Source organism: Spinacia oleracea, chromosome 2, assembly GCF_020520425.1.
Source record: "Spinacia oleracea cultivar Varoflay chromosome 2, BTI_SOV_V1, whole genome shotgun sequence".
NCBI classification, from domain to species: Eukaryota; Viridiplantae; Streptophyta; class Magnoliopsida; order Caryophyllales; family Amaranthaceae; genus Spinacia; species Spinacia oleracea.
Genome location: NC_079488.1, coordinates 56,536,046 through 56,555,257, shown reverse-complemented (window position 1 = coordinate 56,555,257; position 19,212 = coordinate 56,536,046). Strand labels below are relative to the sequence as shown.

The window sequence follows — 19,212 nt, the reverse complement described above, 5'->3', positions numbered from 1 at the left end:
TCCATTTTTTACTTTTATGTAACAACTATACACATAGCACTGTCACTCACTCCAGACTCTTCATAAGATATATATACTATGAAAAATGTTTCCTCCATCCAGAAAAATATCACATTGCTCCAACCCCTTAAAAGTAAGGATTCACCATGATTCACCAAAATACACTTTGTAACAGTAGTTTCCTTTCCATCCTCTCGCCACCATTCAATTTCATCCGGGGGTGTTGGGAAATTCAATCATAAATCACAATCTATTCTATTTTAGAGATTATGACAACTTTTTTTCAAACAACCTGAAATTGTATAGGTGAACATGTTTTCCAGATGTAGGGAATAAGAAATTATTTAACTGGAATAAGATCAGCAAGTTGGACAGCCTCCTGAAAAAGAAGTTCCAGGTTGGAACTTGACGCGGGTACTCAAACTGGCAGACGCAAGTCACGCAATTTAAATACACTTCTCTTTTCCTTCGTTAAAATATTAGACTAATGGATGACATACGAATCATGACATACACTGGTGGTCTTGGAAAGGTGAGTTTCGTGTTAAGTGTTAACTGTAAACAGAATGAAACAGAAGATTAGAGTCAAATAGTCAATAGACTGTTGAGTACATCCTTCCTTCATCTATTTTATATACGCATTAATTGTGCAGTCAGGTCATGCAACATAAAAGGACATGACAAAAGGTAAATAATTTCACACCATGCCGGACCAGTCCAATACAAAAAATACCAGAAATGTAGAATTAGTCCTCTGTAATCTACAAAGGCATGTTTAATGTAAATTGAAAAGTAAATATTTTTGAAAATGAATCAGGGCACAAGATTAAACTGGCTAATACTAAATCCAAACCTGGAAAATTCATAGAAGCAAGAGACGTAAGTGTGGCTAATGGATCCTATCGAAAAAAGGCATGTAACTAAAAACAAGCCCCTAGTGATGTGCTAAATGATCATCATTATCATTATCATTATCGGGGTAAGGGGGTCGGACGTACGAAACCTTACCCCTGCAATTGCAGAGAGGTTGTTTCCAATTGACCCAAAAGTAATGTGCTAAATGATAAGAAGAATAAAACAAAACCTTGATACAAAGAACCAATATAACTTTGAGATCCACCACTTGATACTGTGTCAATCGTGTTTACTCACTCAAATATGTCCACCATTCTGTTCTACCAAATAGTTCTGAACTTACAGTTCTTCAAGGTCGTGGGTCACTGGTTCTACCAGAGATAGTTTCAGACTTTAAGTTTGCTCCTTCAAACACAAGAACCTCAATAAGCCCCTATATCTCGTGTTTACCAACTTGCGATGCACCACAAGTCCACAACACTAAAAAAATTCAATCCTAATTTTAACTCTGTGTCTGTAACTGAATAATCTTTCGATTTCGACGAATCTGCACTCAGTCAAGTATCCCTAGCCCGTGCTATCTCCATCATAGAAGAAATAATCAAACTTCTTTTATGGTAAAGACCATAGTATGACATAGGTAATTGGTAAGCTCTTCCTTAGCTTCTTCAAAACTTCCCAGTGATTATATTCAGAATAAGTTCATTTAGCACATTACTTTTTAAAGCACAAACTTTGCCAGTTGAGGAATCTTTCAGTCTTCAAACCACTTATTTAGTAGACTTCCAAACACTTGTAATTTTGTCAACTAAGATAGAAAAAATTTCAGATAGATTCAAAAAATCAAAAATAGAAATACAAAAGGTATTTACTTTAAACCAGAGAATGCTAGTTCAATAAGCACAAAGAAATGATGCTAATTTAACAGTTTTGAGCGAAATACTTTAATTTTACTTTAGCAACTGGAGCCAAGGTAGGCTTAAATTGTAGGAGAGAACAGAGGAGTAGGGATATGAAGACAAAAATTTGATTTCATAACTGTCACTGAGACCACCTTTTATATTTCAGAATAAAAATTTATCTTTAGTTTTAGCCAAAAGCCATGTAAGGGCGCAGAGAATTAAGGACCGAAATGTATAATAGAGCTACTTGTGAGCGTAAGACACCCTATCAGTTCTGAAAAAGTCACTGGAAACTGTTAGAATCAGTGTAAAATATAAGCACACAACAACTTCTAATAGTAACTAGAAATCATATAATTAATCTTCAGAACACTTTTCAGGCATGGTGACTTACACCATCTTCACTTTTACGGAGTATTATTCAATATTTTTCAGCTATCCAGAAACAGATAAACTACTTTGCAAATTGGGTTTTTACAATTAGTTAAAGTTGATGCGCCAACAAAAGTAATCATAAGTACGTACCCTGATGCTTCATGGCCAAAGATCCTAGGAAAGATCGGAGTTAACTGCAGGAACAATAATTGACCATCAATTCTTAGAATCTTTTTGCTATCTTGCAGAAGTAACATAGCCCTTCCAATGATATTTATTTTTCATGAGAATTTGCATGACTGTTAATCAATCAATATTCTTAACTTTTGCAGAAAGAAAACGTGCATGGAAAAGAAAATAATTAATTGTACAGCGCATGTAACATTTCACTTGATACATAACAACGTACATGAAAACAATAACGGAGCCATAGACTACAGTTGCAAAGAAAAAGTTTATATTCCTACTTCATGAAACACTCTAATTAGTCTATTCTATGTAAAAATGCTTCCTGTAAGCTGTAAAGATATCCTTCCTGTGTTTCATTCATTTAGGAAAAGTTCAAAACGTGCTAAGATCTGAAAAAGTTAATAATCTTGCAGAGGATACAAATAAATTTAAGGTAAATAAATTTAAGGTCAACAAATTGAACTTGGCAAGGAAACGGATTATATAATCAAATTGAACTTGGCATAGAAACCTCATGAAGACATCGGAAGAAAATAAGTCATAAGGTCAGCAATGATCTATCACCGCAGTCAGCCACTTCCCCAGTTACCTTTTATTAACTAGATCTCATGCACTCTTTCTTCCAGTCCTGGACCATCTTCAAATTTTCAATTTACATTGCAGCCTTTCCTCCCCATATTTCTTAGAAATAAGATGGGAGATTTAGAACACGATTATCGCTTCCCTTCTCTCTCTTTTAGCTTTGGATAATTGGAAAGCCATTGTTGTCCATTTCCGATGGAGCCAAAGATTCATTTGTTATTTTGGTAGTGGGATGTAATGGACTAAATCAAAATGGCTCTTAAAACCTCTTTGCTTCCTTTCCATGAAGTAGAAGATGGTCGTCCCGTTATCGCTTTTGGGTCAATTGGAAACAACCTCTCTGCAATTGCAGGGGTAAGGTTGCATACACCCGACTCCCCTTACCCCGCTTCTTGCGGAAGCCTCTTTGAGGCAATGGGGTAATGATAATGATGATAATTGGAAAGCCATTATAATCACACTAACAAACAAGAATAAGTTGGGAGCCGGTGGGAGAAATCACAGATTGTAAGCAAGCTTACAAACGGACTGTTCTGAGCACATGGCTGCTTTTTTTTCCTCAATGCAAGGGTAACACACAAACACCCATACTAGTATTTAGTTATTTAAACAGTAACTAGTGTTTCTATTCTTCCCACTGACTATTAACTAAACCCTCAACCTCAATCATTAGGCCAATTATGTTGACGTCTCATGGTCTACGGTAAAGTTATTAGCTAAATGTAGCCAGCGAAATATAACAGCTTACTTTTTCACCACTTTTCTTAGCTTTTGCATTCTTCTAGTTTAAACTAGTAAGATTGCATTGAGGTTTACTTGAGTTCACTTTAGGAGACGACCCGACTCCGTCACTCCGAACTCCGAAGAGAGCCAATCCGCCTCCAAAGAGCTTATCCCTCAAAAACTATGTTACTCAGACTCTTTAATTCACCTCAAGTACTTGTACGATCCTCAACACTCTGCGTCATGGGTATGAACGCTTCAACACTTCATTTATGGCCGAAGTTGTGCAAAATTTTCACAAAATCGCCAAATTGACATTATACGGTATACAAACCCGTGTCCGAGATACATATTTATGCAAAATTCTATAAAATCATACGAAGTATTTTTTTTTTTAATGTTTGGAAAATGGAACATTTGCACTTTTCGAAAATACTAATCCACATAATTTAAAATAACTAGCAATACGCGAGCATTGTTTCTATTGTAACAAATCTACGAATTGTCTTATGTATTCCTCAACCAACAAAGAAAAAAAGATGGAAAGAGAAGCACCTGCGATTGCCAAGCAGTGACGTCACTTCGACAAAGAGACGTGCACACAACTTTGATCCGAATTTCCATGGGTTGCGGCGGACTCAATTCCACTTCCTCCATCACCAGCTCTTTCCCTGGTCCCCATGCCACCGCCGCTGCAACCCCCAATCCGACCAAAACCAATCCAATCAAAAAAACAGAGCTAATTTTCTATTTTTACCAAGTACTCCGTATTCAACAAGTTCACTACCATGGAAGAAAATGCAGCTAATTCTTACACAATTGATGGTTTAATTAACACTTAAATTATAACATAGCAACAAAAACACATTTAATTACAACATTAGTTAGATTAAAAATTGTTCACATACAGACAAAAAATTATGTATTTGAAAATTCAGAAAAAAAAAATTACAAAGGTAATAATTAGAATGTACCTTTGCAGGTAATAACCTGAGATGATCGATTGATGGTTGTAGTGGAAGATGACATATTGCAGAATAATTAAAGTGAGGATTAACTGAAGAATTTGGTTGCTGAATGTGGAATAGTAGAAGAAGACTGGGTATATGAAGATGTGATTTGTGAAATTGTGATTAGCGATCGCGCTGATTGTAGTGAGTCAATGGAGCAGCAGAAGTAGGCACCATGTTCTATTCACATATAGGGGTGGGTAGGTAACATAACTCCATCAGAAAAATTCACTTGTTCCGAAATTATTGACCCGAGCTCAATCAGAAATCGAACTTGATCTGGCCTGAAGATATTATCGAACTTGATCTGACTTGAAGATAGACCTGAACTGAACGGGTTACCCAACTCAAACTCAACCGACACCGATTCAACTCAACATATACCATTTAGTTAAGTTTAGTTTTATTTACTTTGTCGAAAATTCTCGTTGAGAAAACAAAATAGTGAAAAGTAAAAAGTGTAAAGTGAGAAATGTCTCAGATTGTTAGAATATCAAATCATTTCTTTATTTATACATTGGAGTATGAGTATAACTCTTGTTTAAGAAAGCACTAGGAACGCTTGGTGGTGTAGGGGGTATTTTTACGCCCATACCCCACGAAAACTATTTTTTCGTAGGACGTCCTTTTGAGGGAGAATTTGACTAAAGGAATGTTGGTTTTGACTTGTTTGCGAATCGGTCAACGAATACGGCCAAAGTAGAGATTCACCAACGGATTTTTTTGGGAGATCCATAAACCTTTATGTGGAATTCGAAAGGGACGTTTAGGGAAAAAATAATTAAGGACATATCCACATAAAGACTCCTATCAAATTCTAAGAGAACTTGACTCCAAAATGGTCATGAATCAAAGATGGATACGGGGACAAGGTTATCGGTCGGTAATGTATCAACTCACCCACTTTCGGTCTCTACTACGATTCACATAATTATTGGATAATGCAATTGTTGACGTTATACGCGAACAAGCAATAGCACTCATCATGTAGGGCGATAAAGATGCCTAGGGGTATTGCCCTTAAGGACGGTTGGCCTTATTATGTAGAACCCTCGCTCGTGAACGAGTAATTATGTAAGAAATCACCAAAATATAACCCTTTTTATGACAAAGTCAATGTGAAATGAAATGCTTAAGGAAACCGCATACAAAGTGAAACAAATATCATTGATCGATACGTATAAAAACTGGACAAACATTAATTCATGAAGAAATGTACCTCCATGGTTGAATGCTTGGAAAACACACTAACGTAATTGTCGGAAGTTTTTTAATACATGAGAGAATGCTACGAACTACTGCTAGGCTACTAAGTCTAGGGCTACATTAAGCGCCAAGGATAATGAAACCTTGACTTATTCCATGTTCCCTAATGAAACCTTGACTTATTCCATGTTCTTAACTTATTTGTATCTGGCGCTGGAATTTTGGTCTTCCTGGGCCTGCGCTTTTCCTAGGCTTTTCCATCATTGGGGCAGCTCTGTCTCTTCTTCTTGGGATTGTGACTTGAGTGGGCCTGACTTTTTTGTTGGTCCCTTAGTAGTTTGGGACAATTTGCCTACCATATACCCTTTCTAAAGGTAGGTTTTTGATGAGCGGCATTTATGTCTCTCTTAGCTTAGGTATTCTTTGTCTTTTTCGCTACTTTTTGCTTGATTTTGTATAGTTTTATGTACAATTATATGCTTCTTTCTACTTTGATCTTGTATAGGTTACATTGGAATAAACGAGGAGTTTCAAAGGAAGAAGTGCAGCAAACAGAGCCTGTGCGCACACACAAGACATTGTGCGCGCGCACAAAACTCGGAAAATCGATCAGGAACTCCTCAAAGATTTGTGCGCACGCACATGCCCAACCTGTGCGCGCGCACAAAATGCTAAACTGATCAGGAACTCTTCTAGAATGTTTGCGCTTGCACAAGCATTTTCAAGGCCTTCAACAAACTGCAGCAGACTCACAAGTGTGCGCGCGCACAATTATTTTGTGCGCACGCACAGGACAGGGATTCTTGGTCTTCGCTTAGTGCGCACGCACAGGACGGGGATTCTTGGTCTTCGCTTAGTGCGCACACACGTCGTCAATTGTGCGGCCCCACGTACCCTCTTGTGTGTGCACACACAAATATTCTGTGTGCGCGCACAGCGACAGGGGATGGAATTTCCTTTGAAATTTGTGCTAAATTAGGAAAGCATATAAATAGACGTCTTTTTATAATTTTAAAGAACATTCTATTCTAGTTCTAATTTTCATATTTCCTTAGATTTTAGAGAGAGAAACACTTAGCTTAATTGATTGCTTTTTAATTTCAATTTCAAGTTGTTAAAGATTCTCAAGTTTCTAGTAATTTCTTTCTCCTTAATCTTTTCATTCTCATAATTTTTCTTCCTTTATTGCTTTTCAATATTGATTTTGCATTTGTAATTTCTTTTCATTTTCATTGAATTTTAGAATTCCAAGTTTGATTGATTGATTAATTCTTAATTTCGTTCTCAATTCAATTAGAATGTTTAATTGCTTAATTTCAATTGTTAGCTTAATTTCTGCTTCTATGGCTTGTGAGTAGTTTCATGCTAGGGATAGGGGTGAAGTTTGGGAAGTATTTGGGGAATTAGGAGGGATTCATGATAATTTTGTGATTAAACCTTGATTTGATGATTAGGATTTCCATGTCTAGTTAGATTAGTAGTTGCAAATACTAATTCTAGTTAGTTGATTGGAATGCTTCATGTTAGTTTGTCAAGAGATTGAGAATTAGAATGAGCATGTGGATGAACTAGTTCTAATTGTTAGTTATCTAGTCTAGGGGTCATGCGAGAGCTCTCCCTCGGATTAGGCAACTTAATGCAATCTATCCGAGAGGGGCGAAAGCAACATTTACCGGTTTTCCCCTAATTGTCATATTTTTGCAATATCAAAGTGAATGAACCTTCGTCCTTCCCTAATGAAACCAAGACTATCCCAAATTCCCTAGTTATTACATTTGATCTCTCCTTCTAACTAGTTGTTAGTTTAATTCATAACAATTCCAAAACTCGTCCTTCTAACTAGTTGTTAGTTTAATTCATAGCTTGGTTAGCTAATCTCAATCTCTCCGTTCTCTTGGGACGATCCCTATGCTTACCGCTATATTTGATATAGTCGGATAGTTTAGGTGTTTTACAAATATTATTTGATTGGGTGGTTATCGTATAACGACGCGAAAATCGCCTTATCCAAATAGCGTCGTTGCCGGCGAACATTTGTTGTTTTTGAGTTTAGCTTTAATGTCAAGTCTAGTTTAACCAATTTAGTTCTTGTTTTAGTTGTAATTGTCATTGCTAACGGTTTCTTTGAGTTGTTGTATGCAAGATCGAGGCTATAATCCCCCGTAAATTTATAAATGTTATTAATATATTTTACCGTATAGTTAATTATATTTAAATAGAATTTACGAATTTTAGAAATAAATATATAATTAACGTATATTCATTTTATTACATTTTAAATACTTTAACGATTTATGCAATCTAAAATAATTTTAGAATTCTATGTTGAAAAGAATTAGGATTACGAATACACTATTGAATTTGGAAAACAATCCTAATCGGTTTTGGATTCAAACAACCTCAATCCTCATCCTAGCCCAAGTTGACAAAGCCCAAATAAATAAACCCAAAACTCTTCACCCTTGTTTAACTTCACGTGGAACACCAACTTCACGTGAAATAGAAAAAAACAAACTCTCAAACCCTCCTTCCCTTTTCACGACTTCTCCTCCTGCTGCTACTGCTCCACCACCAGCCACCTGCTCACGCCGCCACCACAAGCCCTGCACGACACCGGCTTCTCTCACTCTCCGCCGCCAGTAACTCTCCTTCTCTCCCCTCGTGTCTCTCCTTTCTTCTGTTTGGTTTTGTTGCCCTTCTCCTCACTCGATTGTTTCGGTTTCTCACAACAACCATAGCAACCACCGCGAGCCTTGTCGCCGCCGTCCAACCACCTTGTCGTCGCCTGACCGCCGTCCTTTTGCACGGTAGTCTCTCTCGTCCCTCCTTTATTTTCTCCTTCGTTCTTTCTCCTTCTCTTTCGTTCTCTTTTCCTGACTGCTCAAACCGTGCCCTTGCTTGTTTGCCCAGCCACACCATGTAACACCCCGATAATTCTCTCTTTCCTAAAATAACTTTTTAATATAAAACGTAGAGAATTATCAATGCATTATCGCCCGTGTGAAAACGTAACGGCTTATTCAGAATTTTGCAGCGGAAAACATAAAACTAATTTTAATAATTTAAATAAGTCAACTAACAAAACCAACAAACCGAAGTCGACATAATTAGTTCAAATCAAATTCAAGTCCATTAAAACAAGTTCAACAAAACCAAATTAAAATGAAATAAAATAACGACTACACAAATCTCTCCAGATCCCGAACCCCAGTGATGCATCATCTTCAAACCTGCAATGGACAATGCTTATTGATCTCTAGAGACTGCTCACCAAAGATTGGGTCATCACAGGATCAATAAGGCATAGCCATGATCAACATGCACAAGCAAAAGCACGTAATCAGCAAAGCTGAGTACTACATACTAAATCTGTAATAATCCTAACATGATTCTATTAAACGAACAATCCTAACATGATACTAATGACGTAAATAAGGACAACCAAACCATAATAATTTGAAACCACACTTGACTAGACTAGACTGGACAAGACTTTTATAATATTAATATTTATTTTAATTGAAATAGTCAATGGACCGAGTTGTCCAACCAGAAGTCTTCATTAAGGAAGAAGAGGTACGGGCGCGACTCCGTAACCTCAGTGACCTGCGATATCGAGGAACTTTTGAATAAAATAGAACACGGTGATCAATCCGGTCCCAGAAAAAGCCATGGGCTACCACCATGAACCCCAACTCCTGTTTGTCCGTCACTTCAGACGTGCACATTCTAAAGCTATTGCTATTCAGTTTCACTTTACATGATTTACAGATTAAACTCTGTTATGACTCAACAATCACATAAGTCATACAATCAACAATTATTCTCCACTGTTTTTATCTTGGAATTAAGTAAGTGATCACAGAGATGTCAATCAAGACTTATTCCAATTAATCCAACCTTTCCTTTAATACTGATCAACCCCTCTACATGGGTATAAGGTTTCAACTTACTAAACAAGGTCTTCGGCCCTCATAAAGTAGTGAAAAGCTAAAAGGGAACAACGACCACTCGATCTGAATCAATATATATAAAATAATCTAGTCTTCTCAACCAACATGTTTGAATCAATCATCCATACTAACATGCTATAATTCTCATAACGAAATATATATGTTCAACATGTCCATCCAACAATATTAAACATGTAATTCCAACATAACCAAGTTCATCAACAAATTTCAACATGGTTTCAACAAATAACACACATTCCAAGCACACAGGTATGTACGTACCTTGTGTAAACAAATTGAGAGACCACTTTTATGATTTCAAAAGTCGTATACACAAAATTTTCCGCCTAAAACAACCAATAAAGGTTCCCAATCAACTTCCAATAATTCACAGCAATAATCAAGTATTCTAAATACATCCTAAACATATTTAGAACATTCCTCAATATCCAAACTTAACTACTAAATCTCCTATCATAGTAATTACTTCACTAATGATCACGAATTATCATAAATTCCAATATAACACGCAATTTACAATTTCCAGCAATATAAAATAGTTTAAAACTACTCCAAAATATATTCAACATGTTTAAAATCATAAAAATAATAACTTTAATAATCTATAATCATCCTACCATGATTTTAAAATTATTAAAACCTTAAAATTCATGTTTCAAATAATTAAAACCTTTATTTCAATCAAATTGTATAATCTGAAAATTAATAATTTAATTATGCAAAACATAAAATCTGAATTTCATAATTAACTCATAAAATCTATAATTTAATTCAAGAAAAACCTGAATTATATTAATAAAATATAAATGTAAACATTAATTATTGTTAAGGGTTTGAGAAATAACCAAAAGTGAGAATGAGAGAAGAGCTGGCTGGCGGCGCAGAGGTGCGGTGGTGGCTAAACGACGGCCGAACGACGACCGAACGACGGTAGTGCTGTGCGGAAAAGGCAAGGGCACGATTAAAAGGGGAGGAGTAAGCAGCAAGGATCAAGAAAGAAAATAAGGAAAAAGACGACGAAACAGGAAAGGAGATACCCGACGGAGGAGGGCTGGCGGCTGAGTCGCACACGGTGGTGTGTGGCTGGGCGTAGGTGGCGAACTTCGGTGGCTGTGCGAAAACAGAAGTACGAGTGAGGGAAGCAAGCAACGAAACAAAAGGGAGAAAAAGACGAAAGAGAGGAGGAAGTAGGAGTATTACCGGCGGCTGGCGAGGGACGACGGTGGTCCGGCGTGATTGGATGGACGGCGGCGACAAGGAGAGGGCAGGGTTTGTGCGTGTTCCCGTGGATGTTGAAGCAAGAAGAAGGAGGTGTTTGAAGATGTTTTACGTGAAGGAGAGGTTGAGATGTGTTTCACGTGAATTTGAAACAAGGGTAGGGAATTATGAGCTTACTTATTTTGGGCTTTATCAATTTGGGCTAGGATTAGGATTAAGGTTGTTTGAATCCAAAATGGTTAGGATTGTTTTCTAAATTCAATCGATCGTGTTTTCGTAATTCGAATTCTTCTCAACGTAAAATTCTAAAATTATTATGATTTCGTAAATCGTTAAAAATATTCAAAATGTAATAAATAAATATACGTTAATTATATATTTATTATTAAAATTCGTAAATTCTATTAAAATATAAATAACTATACGTTAAAATATATTAAAAAAATTTATAAATTTACGGGGGATTACAATATACCCCTCTTAAAAGAAGTTTCGTCCCGAAACTTGACACGAAAATTCAACCATTTCTCTAAAGTTTTCAACTTATTCTTACTGGAGAAGTACTTGTGCCGCTCATGTGCACTCTTTTGCCAACTTAAGGTTGCTTGTGTTACTCATGAACACTTTTTTCTTATGCGGAGAATCTATTTACTTTGCACCAACATGTATAAGTTGCTAAAAATGAGCATCTACCCCTCTTAAAGAAAACGAGTTACGCCCTCGTAACTCATCTCAGGGAATAACTCTGGGTATTTCTACTTCAACGAATCGTGTCCCGAATACAATATTTTCACTCAAATCATTCCAGCAAATGGACTTCTACACTTTTTCCACACAATGCCTCAACATGTGACATCGTAATGCCCGCATGGTACCTATTGATGCACGAAAATTCAATCAAATCTAAATGATCTCCCAACTTCTCTTTAAAGTCAATAGTACATGCTCTCAACATATATTCCATAGCTTGGTTACTCCTCTCAGGCTAACCATCAGTTGCAGGGTGGAAAGCAGTACTCTTTTTCAATGTTGTCCCCAAGATTCAACAGGACCTTATTGCCAAAGTTTCAGACTTTTGTGCTTGGTAAGGATCTTACATGTTCCCCTATAAAGGTAATGTCTCCAAATATTCGCAGATAACACAATAGCAGCTAGCTTTAGGTCATGAGTAGGGTAATTAGTTTCATAAGGTTTCAACTGACGCGACAACGAGTGCGGAGGTCAAATGCTCCTTCAAAATCTGGAAAGCTTCCTCACATTTCTCACTCCACTTGAATTTCGATTCCTTTTTCAACAAATTGGTCAATGGTTTTACTTTCTTCGAAAAGTCTTTCACAACCTCCTATAATGGTCATCTAGGCCTACAAAACTTTAGATATTGGACACGTTCTTGGAATAGATCACTCACTCACAGCTTGAATCTTAGCAGGATCTACAGAGACTCCTTCTAGTCAACTTTTCCTTTTTACCAAACCTCATTACTCCTTTCATGGATGTATAACTTTTGGGCACAACTCTTAGCTCTTTCACCAATTCATATATTTCCTTTCATCTTTTCAAGACACCAAATGATTTCTAACGATCCTGGACCACTCGAATCTTCTCTTAAATTTATTCCTTTACGTAACGTAGTTTTCAATCAATTTAGTCCTTCACTTTTCCGTCGGTGTCACTTATACACACATGACTTCAAGATTTGTATACTTCATCTAATAAAACTAGATTCTTTCTAAGCGTCTCCAAATAATCCTCAAGTGTTTTTCATGCTCTTTCTCATTCCTTGAATAAATCAGGATATCATCAATAACATAATAACGCACTTAATTCGGAATTCTTGGAAAATCTTATTCATCAAATCCATAATTATGGAAGGTGCATTGGTTAACCCAGAAGACATTACTCTAAACCCATAGTGACAATAACAAATCCTAATGAGGTCTTAGGCCCTTATCAGCTATTCTCAATTGGTGGTACTTCAAACACAAATCAGTCTTCGAGAACACACTCTCCCAATTCAATTGATCCCATATGTCATCTATCCTAGGCAAGGGATACTTGTTCTTGATGGTGTTTAGTTCCCTAAAATCGATGCATAGTTCCATACTCTTATCGTTCTCCTTAACAAACAACACAGGAGCTCCCCACGGTGATGCACTAGGCCTAATATACACCTTAACGAAACAACTCTTGCCATTGTGTCTTAATTCTCTCATTTCACGAGGTGACATGCTATAAGGTGCCTTGGATATAGATGTCGTTCCAGGATTTAACTCTATAACAAACTCAAGGGCTCTAGCAGTTGACATAATTGCAATTCCACGTGAGACACATCAATGAATCCAATCACAATGGGAACATCCTCGATTTTCACTCCAACTTCTTTACTCACCTCTAACACACTACAGAAAAATAGTTCACACTCTCTATCATCAATTTCCTCACTTGCATTACAGAAATAACTAAAGTTTCTTTGACTTCTCAAAACGTCTACATGAGGTCAACTTTCCAATAGGGTTCCTTAAACTTACTTTCTGAATTTCACAGTCTGCCTTAGACTTGTACAAGCTTAGTTAATCCATTCCCAGAATTACATTTAGGTTTCCCAGATTAAACTCTATCGAATCAGAAGGAAAAACACAATATTTTATATTCAAAGGCAAGTTCTTAAATAACTTGGTAAACCTTAAGGTTGCACCAGTAGGTATACTAACAGGTAAATCAATCACCTCAAATCTACTAAATTCAGACTCTTACTAACAATTAACGAAACAAAAGAATGAATTACCCCTGAATCAAACAAAGTTTTAACTAGCACGAAGTTAATAGAAAAAGTACCATGAACTACGTCTGCATAATGTTCGGTTTCATTTCTACTCATCACGAACAGTTTGCCCGGAGCCATATTCTGGTTGTTTTTCTCACTGGCAGACTTATTGGGGTTTCCTTGGTTATTTTGCGACCCTATAGGCTTCGAACTCTAATTTTCGGATTGGTTAAACCCTGGTTTCCCTTGGTTACCACTCCCACTACCATTCTGCTCTCTCTTCTGCTTAGTAAAGCACCCATACTCCCTATGCCCCTTTTTCTGACAATAGTTACAGTTCACTAAAATCCACCTTACAATTCCTACCAGGATGGTTGTTATTGCACATCTTACAGTGATACACTCTCTCAGATTGGTTCCTATCGTTGTGCCCCTGTTTGTTCTTTTCTTGAAAGTTTCCATTTCCATTCCCATTCCCATTTTCATTCATATTCCTCTTAAAATTCCCTTGGTTTTCCCCAGCATTAAACTCTTTTCTTTTCTCCCAACAACATTTTTCTTGTCCCTTCTAGACTGCAAACCATAAATATGAGTGGTTCTCTCATACACATTATCTAAAGATGTAAAGGTTTCTCCACCTAATCCCAACTGGATCTCATCGGTCAACCCTTGCTCAAACCTCTGAGCCTTATAGCTCCCCTGTAGCTACAACCTCAGGTGCAAACCTCGACAGTGCTATAAATTTGCTATAGTAATCGGCAATGGTCATACTTCCCATCCTAAGGTTTATGAATTCTTGTGCCTTTTTCTTTCTCATAAAAGGAGGATAAAACTTTCTCCTTTAGGTAGTAACAAACGAATACCAATTGAATCCCTCAACAGCGCTAAGTCTAGCCCCATTTTCTCTCCACCATAAATCAACTTCATCTTCCAAGTATAGTACAAATTGACCCACTCTCATGTTCTCAAGACAGTTCACAACCCCAAACAATTTCTCAAACTCTCTAACCCAGTTCTCTAAAAAGGTAACATCAACTTGCCCCTTAAAGTGTGGTGGCTTAACTTTGGCTAGTCTCTCAAACATGTCCCCAGCAGAATTGGGACGCTCAGTTCTCTCTTGGGTCAGCTTTTCTGCCAAGAGGCGAATAGCAACAACTAAGTCATTATTGTTGGCCATTCTATAACACGACCTGAAATTAATATATTCCACTTTAGGTTCAAAACTTTACTTAGCATTATCCTAGCAATGTAATATCACACCAACATTCAGAATTCACATAACATAAACAATTATTTATGAATGATATTCGCATACAGGACATTCAACTGAGAAACAAGGAATAAATTCAATCATCACGAATAATAAGGCAGAATAATGAAGAAAACATTCCCTTTGCGTCCCAAAATAAACTCTTGATCCTTTGGATAATCAATGATCTAACTTTTATTCCTCAAAAGAATTTTTATAACAATCCCTAAATATTAACAAAACACTTGTCCTCAAAATAAAATAAAAAGTTCTATGATATAAACATAAACAATTGTTGGACGAATTGTCCAACCTTATTCCCAAACACAACTAAATAAATAAACAATCTAGAGAGAAACATCGTCATTTTTTATCTTTTGACTCATCGTAGTTTTCTGAGATAAAAAGATCATTTTCAGTTTCATCCTCATCGTCAGCATTATAATAATAGACTCGTCTTATTCCTCTTGCGGATCTCCGCGGAACTTCAAGTTGAGGCTCGTCCTTGTCCTCGCTTTCTTCATGTTCAGAATAAGTTTCAACCCTCATAAAAGCATTATAGATATCCCTTTTCGTTTGACCTACAACACGGTCATACTCACGAATTGACTCATCATCACTATCAAACACACCTACTCTCATTGTCTCGCGCCAAGTGCGCTCTCGCTCAATTCTATCGTTGTCAGATTCCTGATTCATCACATTTTCATCATCGCTCAGAACGATAGGGTTGGAGTGGCTCCCTACTCTATTTTCTTCTATGCCAGACATGGTTAGTTATCTATAACAGTTAAACATAGTCCTTATGTTATTAATTAGTACTCTCGGCTTACCGTACGATCCCATAATACAATAAGTAAGAACAATGTCAATCATAAAGCATAAGAAAGACATAGACATTTAACAAGTAGAGAAAATACAATCATGTTGAACTAACTATTTAATGCAGACATCATGTTTCTATTCTATATGCTCTTTCCTATATTACCCATCTCTCATAATAAATCATAATAGGTCAAACATTGAAGAATTTAAAGAATAAAACAAGAACGATTAGTAAGAAATAATTTTATTAAACGAATAAATAATAAACGAATAGATAAAAAAAAGATTTTATATATATATATATATTTCGAATATATTTAATTTAATTCGAAAAGAAAAGAACGTACTTAATTCGAATAAACTAAAAGTTTCAAATAAATAAGTTAATTTCGAACTTAAATAAGAAATATTAATATGCTTTCAAACAAAATAAAATGAATTTGGTCCCACAAAAAAAAGTACGCATTTTTGAATGATATAATAAGTAGGAGCTCAATTCTAGGAAATTCGTTTTAGGAAAATAGCTAGTTTAGGCGCCTAAAAATCATTGAAGTAAAACCATAAGCTTCTAGATACCACTTTGTAACACCCTGATAATTCTCTCTTTCCTAAAATAACTTTTTAATATAAAACGTAGAGAATTATCAAGGCATTATCGCCGGTGTGAAAACGTAACGGCTTATTCAGAATTTTGCAGCGGAAAACATAAAACTAACTTTAATAATTTAAATAAGTCAACTAACAAAACTAACAAACCGAAGTCGACATAATTAGTTCAAATCAAATTCAAGTCCATTAAAACAAGTTCAACAAAACCAAATTAAAATGAAATAAAATAACGACTACACAAATCTCTCCAGATCCCGAACCCCAGTGATGCATCATCTTCAAACCTGCAATGGACAATGCTTATTGATCCCTAGAGACTGCTCACCAAAGATTGGGTCATCACAGGATCAATAAGGCATAGCCATGATCAACATGCACAAGCAAAAGCACGTAATCAGCAAAGTTGAGTACTACATACTAAATCTGTAATAATCCTAACATGATTCTATTAAAACAACAATCCTAACATGATACTAATGACGTAAATAAGGACAACCAAACCATAATAATTTGAAATCACACTTGACTAGACTAGACCAGACTGGACAAGACTGTTATAACATTAATATTATTTTAATTGAAATAGTCAATGGACCGAGTTGTCCAACCAGAAGTCTTCATTAAGGAAGACGAGGTAGTCGGGCGCGACTCCGTAACCTCAGTGACCTGCGATATCGAGGAACTTTTGAATAAAATAGAACACGGCGGTGATCAATCCGGTCACAGGAAAGGCCATGGGCTACCACCATGAACCCCAACTCCTGTTTGTCCGTCACTTCAGATGTGCACAGTCTAAAGCTATTGCTATTCAGTTTCACTTTACATGATTTACGGATTAAACTCTGTTATGACTCAACAATCACATAAGTCATAAAATCAACAATTATTCTCCACTGTTTTTATCTTGGAATTAAGTAAGTGATCACAGAGATGTCAATCAAGACTTATTCCAATTAATCCAACCTTTCCTTTAATACTGATCAACCCCTCTACATGGGTATAAGGTTTCAACTTACTAAACAAGGTCCTCGGCCCTCATAAAGTAGTGAAAAGCTAAAAGGGAACAACGACCACTCGATCTGAATCAATATATATAAAATAATCTAGTGTTCCCAACCAACATGTTTGCATCAATCATCCATACTAACATGCTATAATTCTAATAACGAAATATATATGTTCAACATGTCCATCCAACAATATTAAACATGTAATTCCAACATAACCAAGTTCATCAACAAATTTCAACATGGTTTCAACAAATAACACACATTCCAAGCACACAGGTATGTACGTACCTTGTGTAAACAAATTGAGAGACCACTTTAACGATTTCAAAAGTCGTCTACACAGAATTTTCCGCCTAAAACAACCAATAAAGGTTCCCAATCAACTTCCAATAATTCACAACAATAATCAAGTATTCTAAATACATCCTAAACATATTTAGAACATTCCTCAATATCCAAAACTTAACTACTGAAGCTCCTAGCATAGTGATTACTTCACTAACGATCACGAATTATCATAAATTCCAATATAACACGCAATTTACAATTTCCAGCAATATAAAATAGTTTAAAACTACTCCAAAATATATTCAACATGTTTAAAATCATAAAAATAATAACTTTAATAATCTATAATCATCCTACCATGATTTTAAAATTATTAAAACCTTAAAATTCATGTTTCAAATAATTAAAACCTTTATTTCAATCAAATTGTATAATATGAAAATTAATAATTTAATTATGCAAAACATAAAATCTGAATTTCATAATTAACTCATAAAATCTATAATTTAATTCAAGAAAAACATGAATTATATTAATAAAATATAAATGTAAACATTAATTATTGTTAAGGGTTTGAGAAATAACCAAAAGTGAGAATGAGAGAAGAGCTGACTGGCGACCCAGAGGTGCGGTGGTGGCTGAACGACCGCCGAACGACGACCGAACGACGTCAGTGCTGTGCGGCAAAGGCAAGGGCACGATTAAAAGGGGAGGAGTAAGCAGCAAGGATCAAGAACGAAAATAAGGAAAAAGACGACGAAACAGGAAAGGAGATACCCGACGGAGGAGGGCTGGCGGCTGAGTCGCACACGGTGGTGCGTGGTTGGGCGTAGGGGGAGAACTTTGGTGGCTGTGCGAAAACAGTAGTACGAGTGAGGGAAGCAAGCAACAAAACAAAAGGGAGAAAAAGACGAAAGAGAGGAGGAAGGAGGAGTATTACCGGCGGCTGGCGAGGGACGACGGTGGTCCGGCGTGATTGGCTGGACGGCGGCGACAAGGAGAGGGCAGGGTTTGTGCGTGCTCCCGTGGATGTTGAAGCAAGAAGAAGGAGGTGTTTGAAGCTGTTTTACGTGAAGGAGAGGTTGAGATGTGTTTTACGTGAAGTTGATACAAGGGTAGGGAATTATGGGCTTACTTATTTTGGGCTTTATCAATTTGGGCTAGGATTAGGATTAAGGTTGTTTGAATCCAAAATGGTTAGGATTGTTTTCTAAATTCAATCGATCGTGTTTTCGTAATTCAAATTCTTTTCATCGTAAAATTCTAAAATTATTTTTATTTCTTAAATCGTTAAAAATATTCAAAATGTAATAAATAAATATACGTTAATTATATATTTATTATTAAAATTCGTAAATTCTATTAAAATATAAATAACTATACGTTAAAATATATTAATAAAATTTATAAATTTACGGGGGATTACACACCAC

General features: G+C 36.2%; 1 protein-coding gene across 3 annotated transcripts in view; it reads right to left on the bottom strand.

Annotated features, from left to right (window-relative positions):
* LOC110806039 (alcohol dehydrogenase-like 6) overlaps nucleotides 1-4,876 on the bottom strand; it is a 41,173-nt gene extending 36,297 nt beyond the window's left edge. For 2 of the 3 annotated variants that reach the window (XM_056836833.1, XM_022011678.2), the window contains exons 1-3: nucleotides 4,601-4,874; nucleotides 4,182-4,318; nucleotides 2,283-2,326 (exon numbers count right to left, since the gene is read on the bottom strand). In XM_056836833.1, coding sequence (XP_056692811.1) covers nucleotides 2,283-2,326; nucleotides 4,182-4,318; nucleotides 4,601-4,655 — 236 coding nt within the window. In that variant the 5' untranslated portion in view covers nucleotides 4,656-4,874. Of the gene's footprint in view, nucleotides 1-2,282; nucleotides 2,327-4,181; nucleotides 4,319-4,600 lie in introns of all 3 variants that reach the window. The other variant, XM_022011679.2, reaches the window with a different exon arrangement.
* Between the last annotated feature and the right edge of the window lie 14,336 nt (nucleotides 4,877-19,212).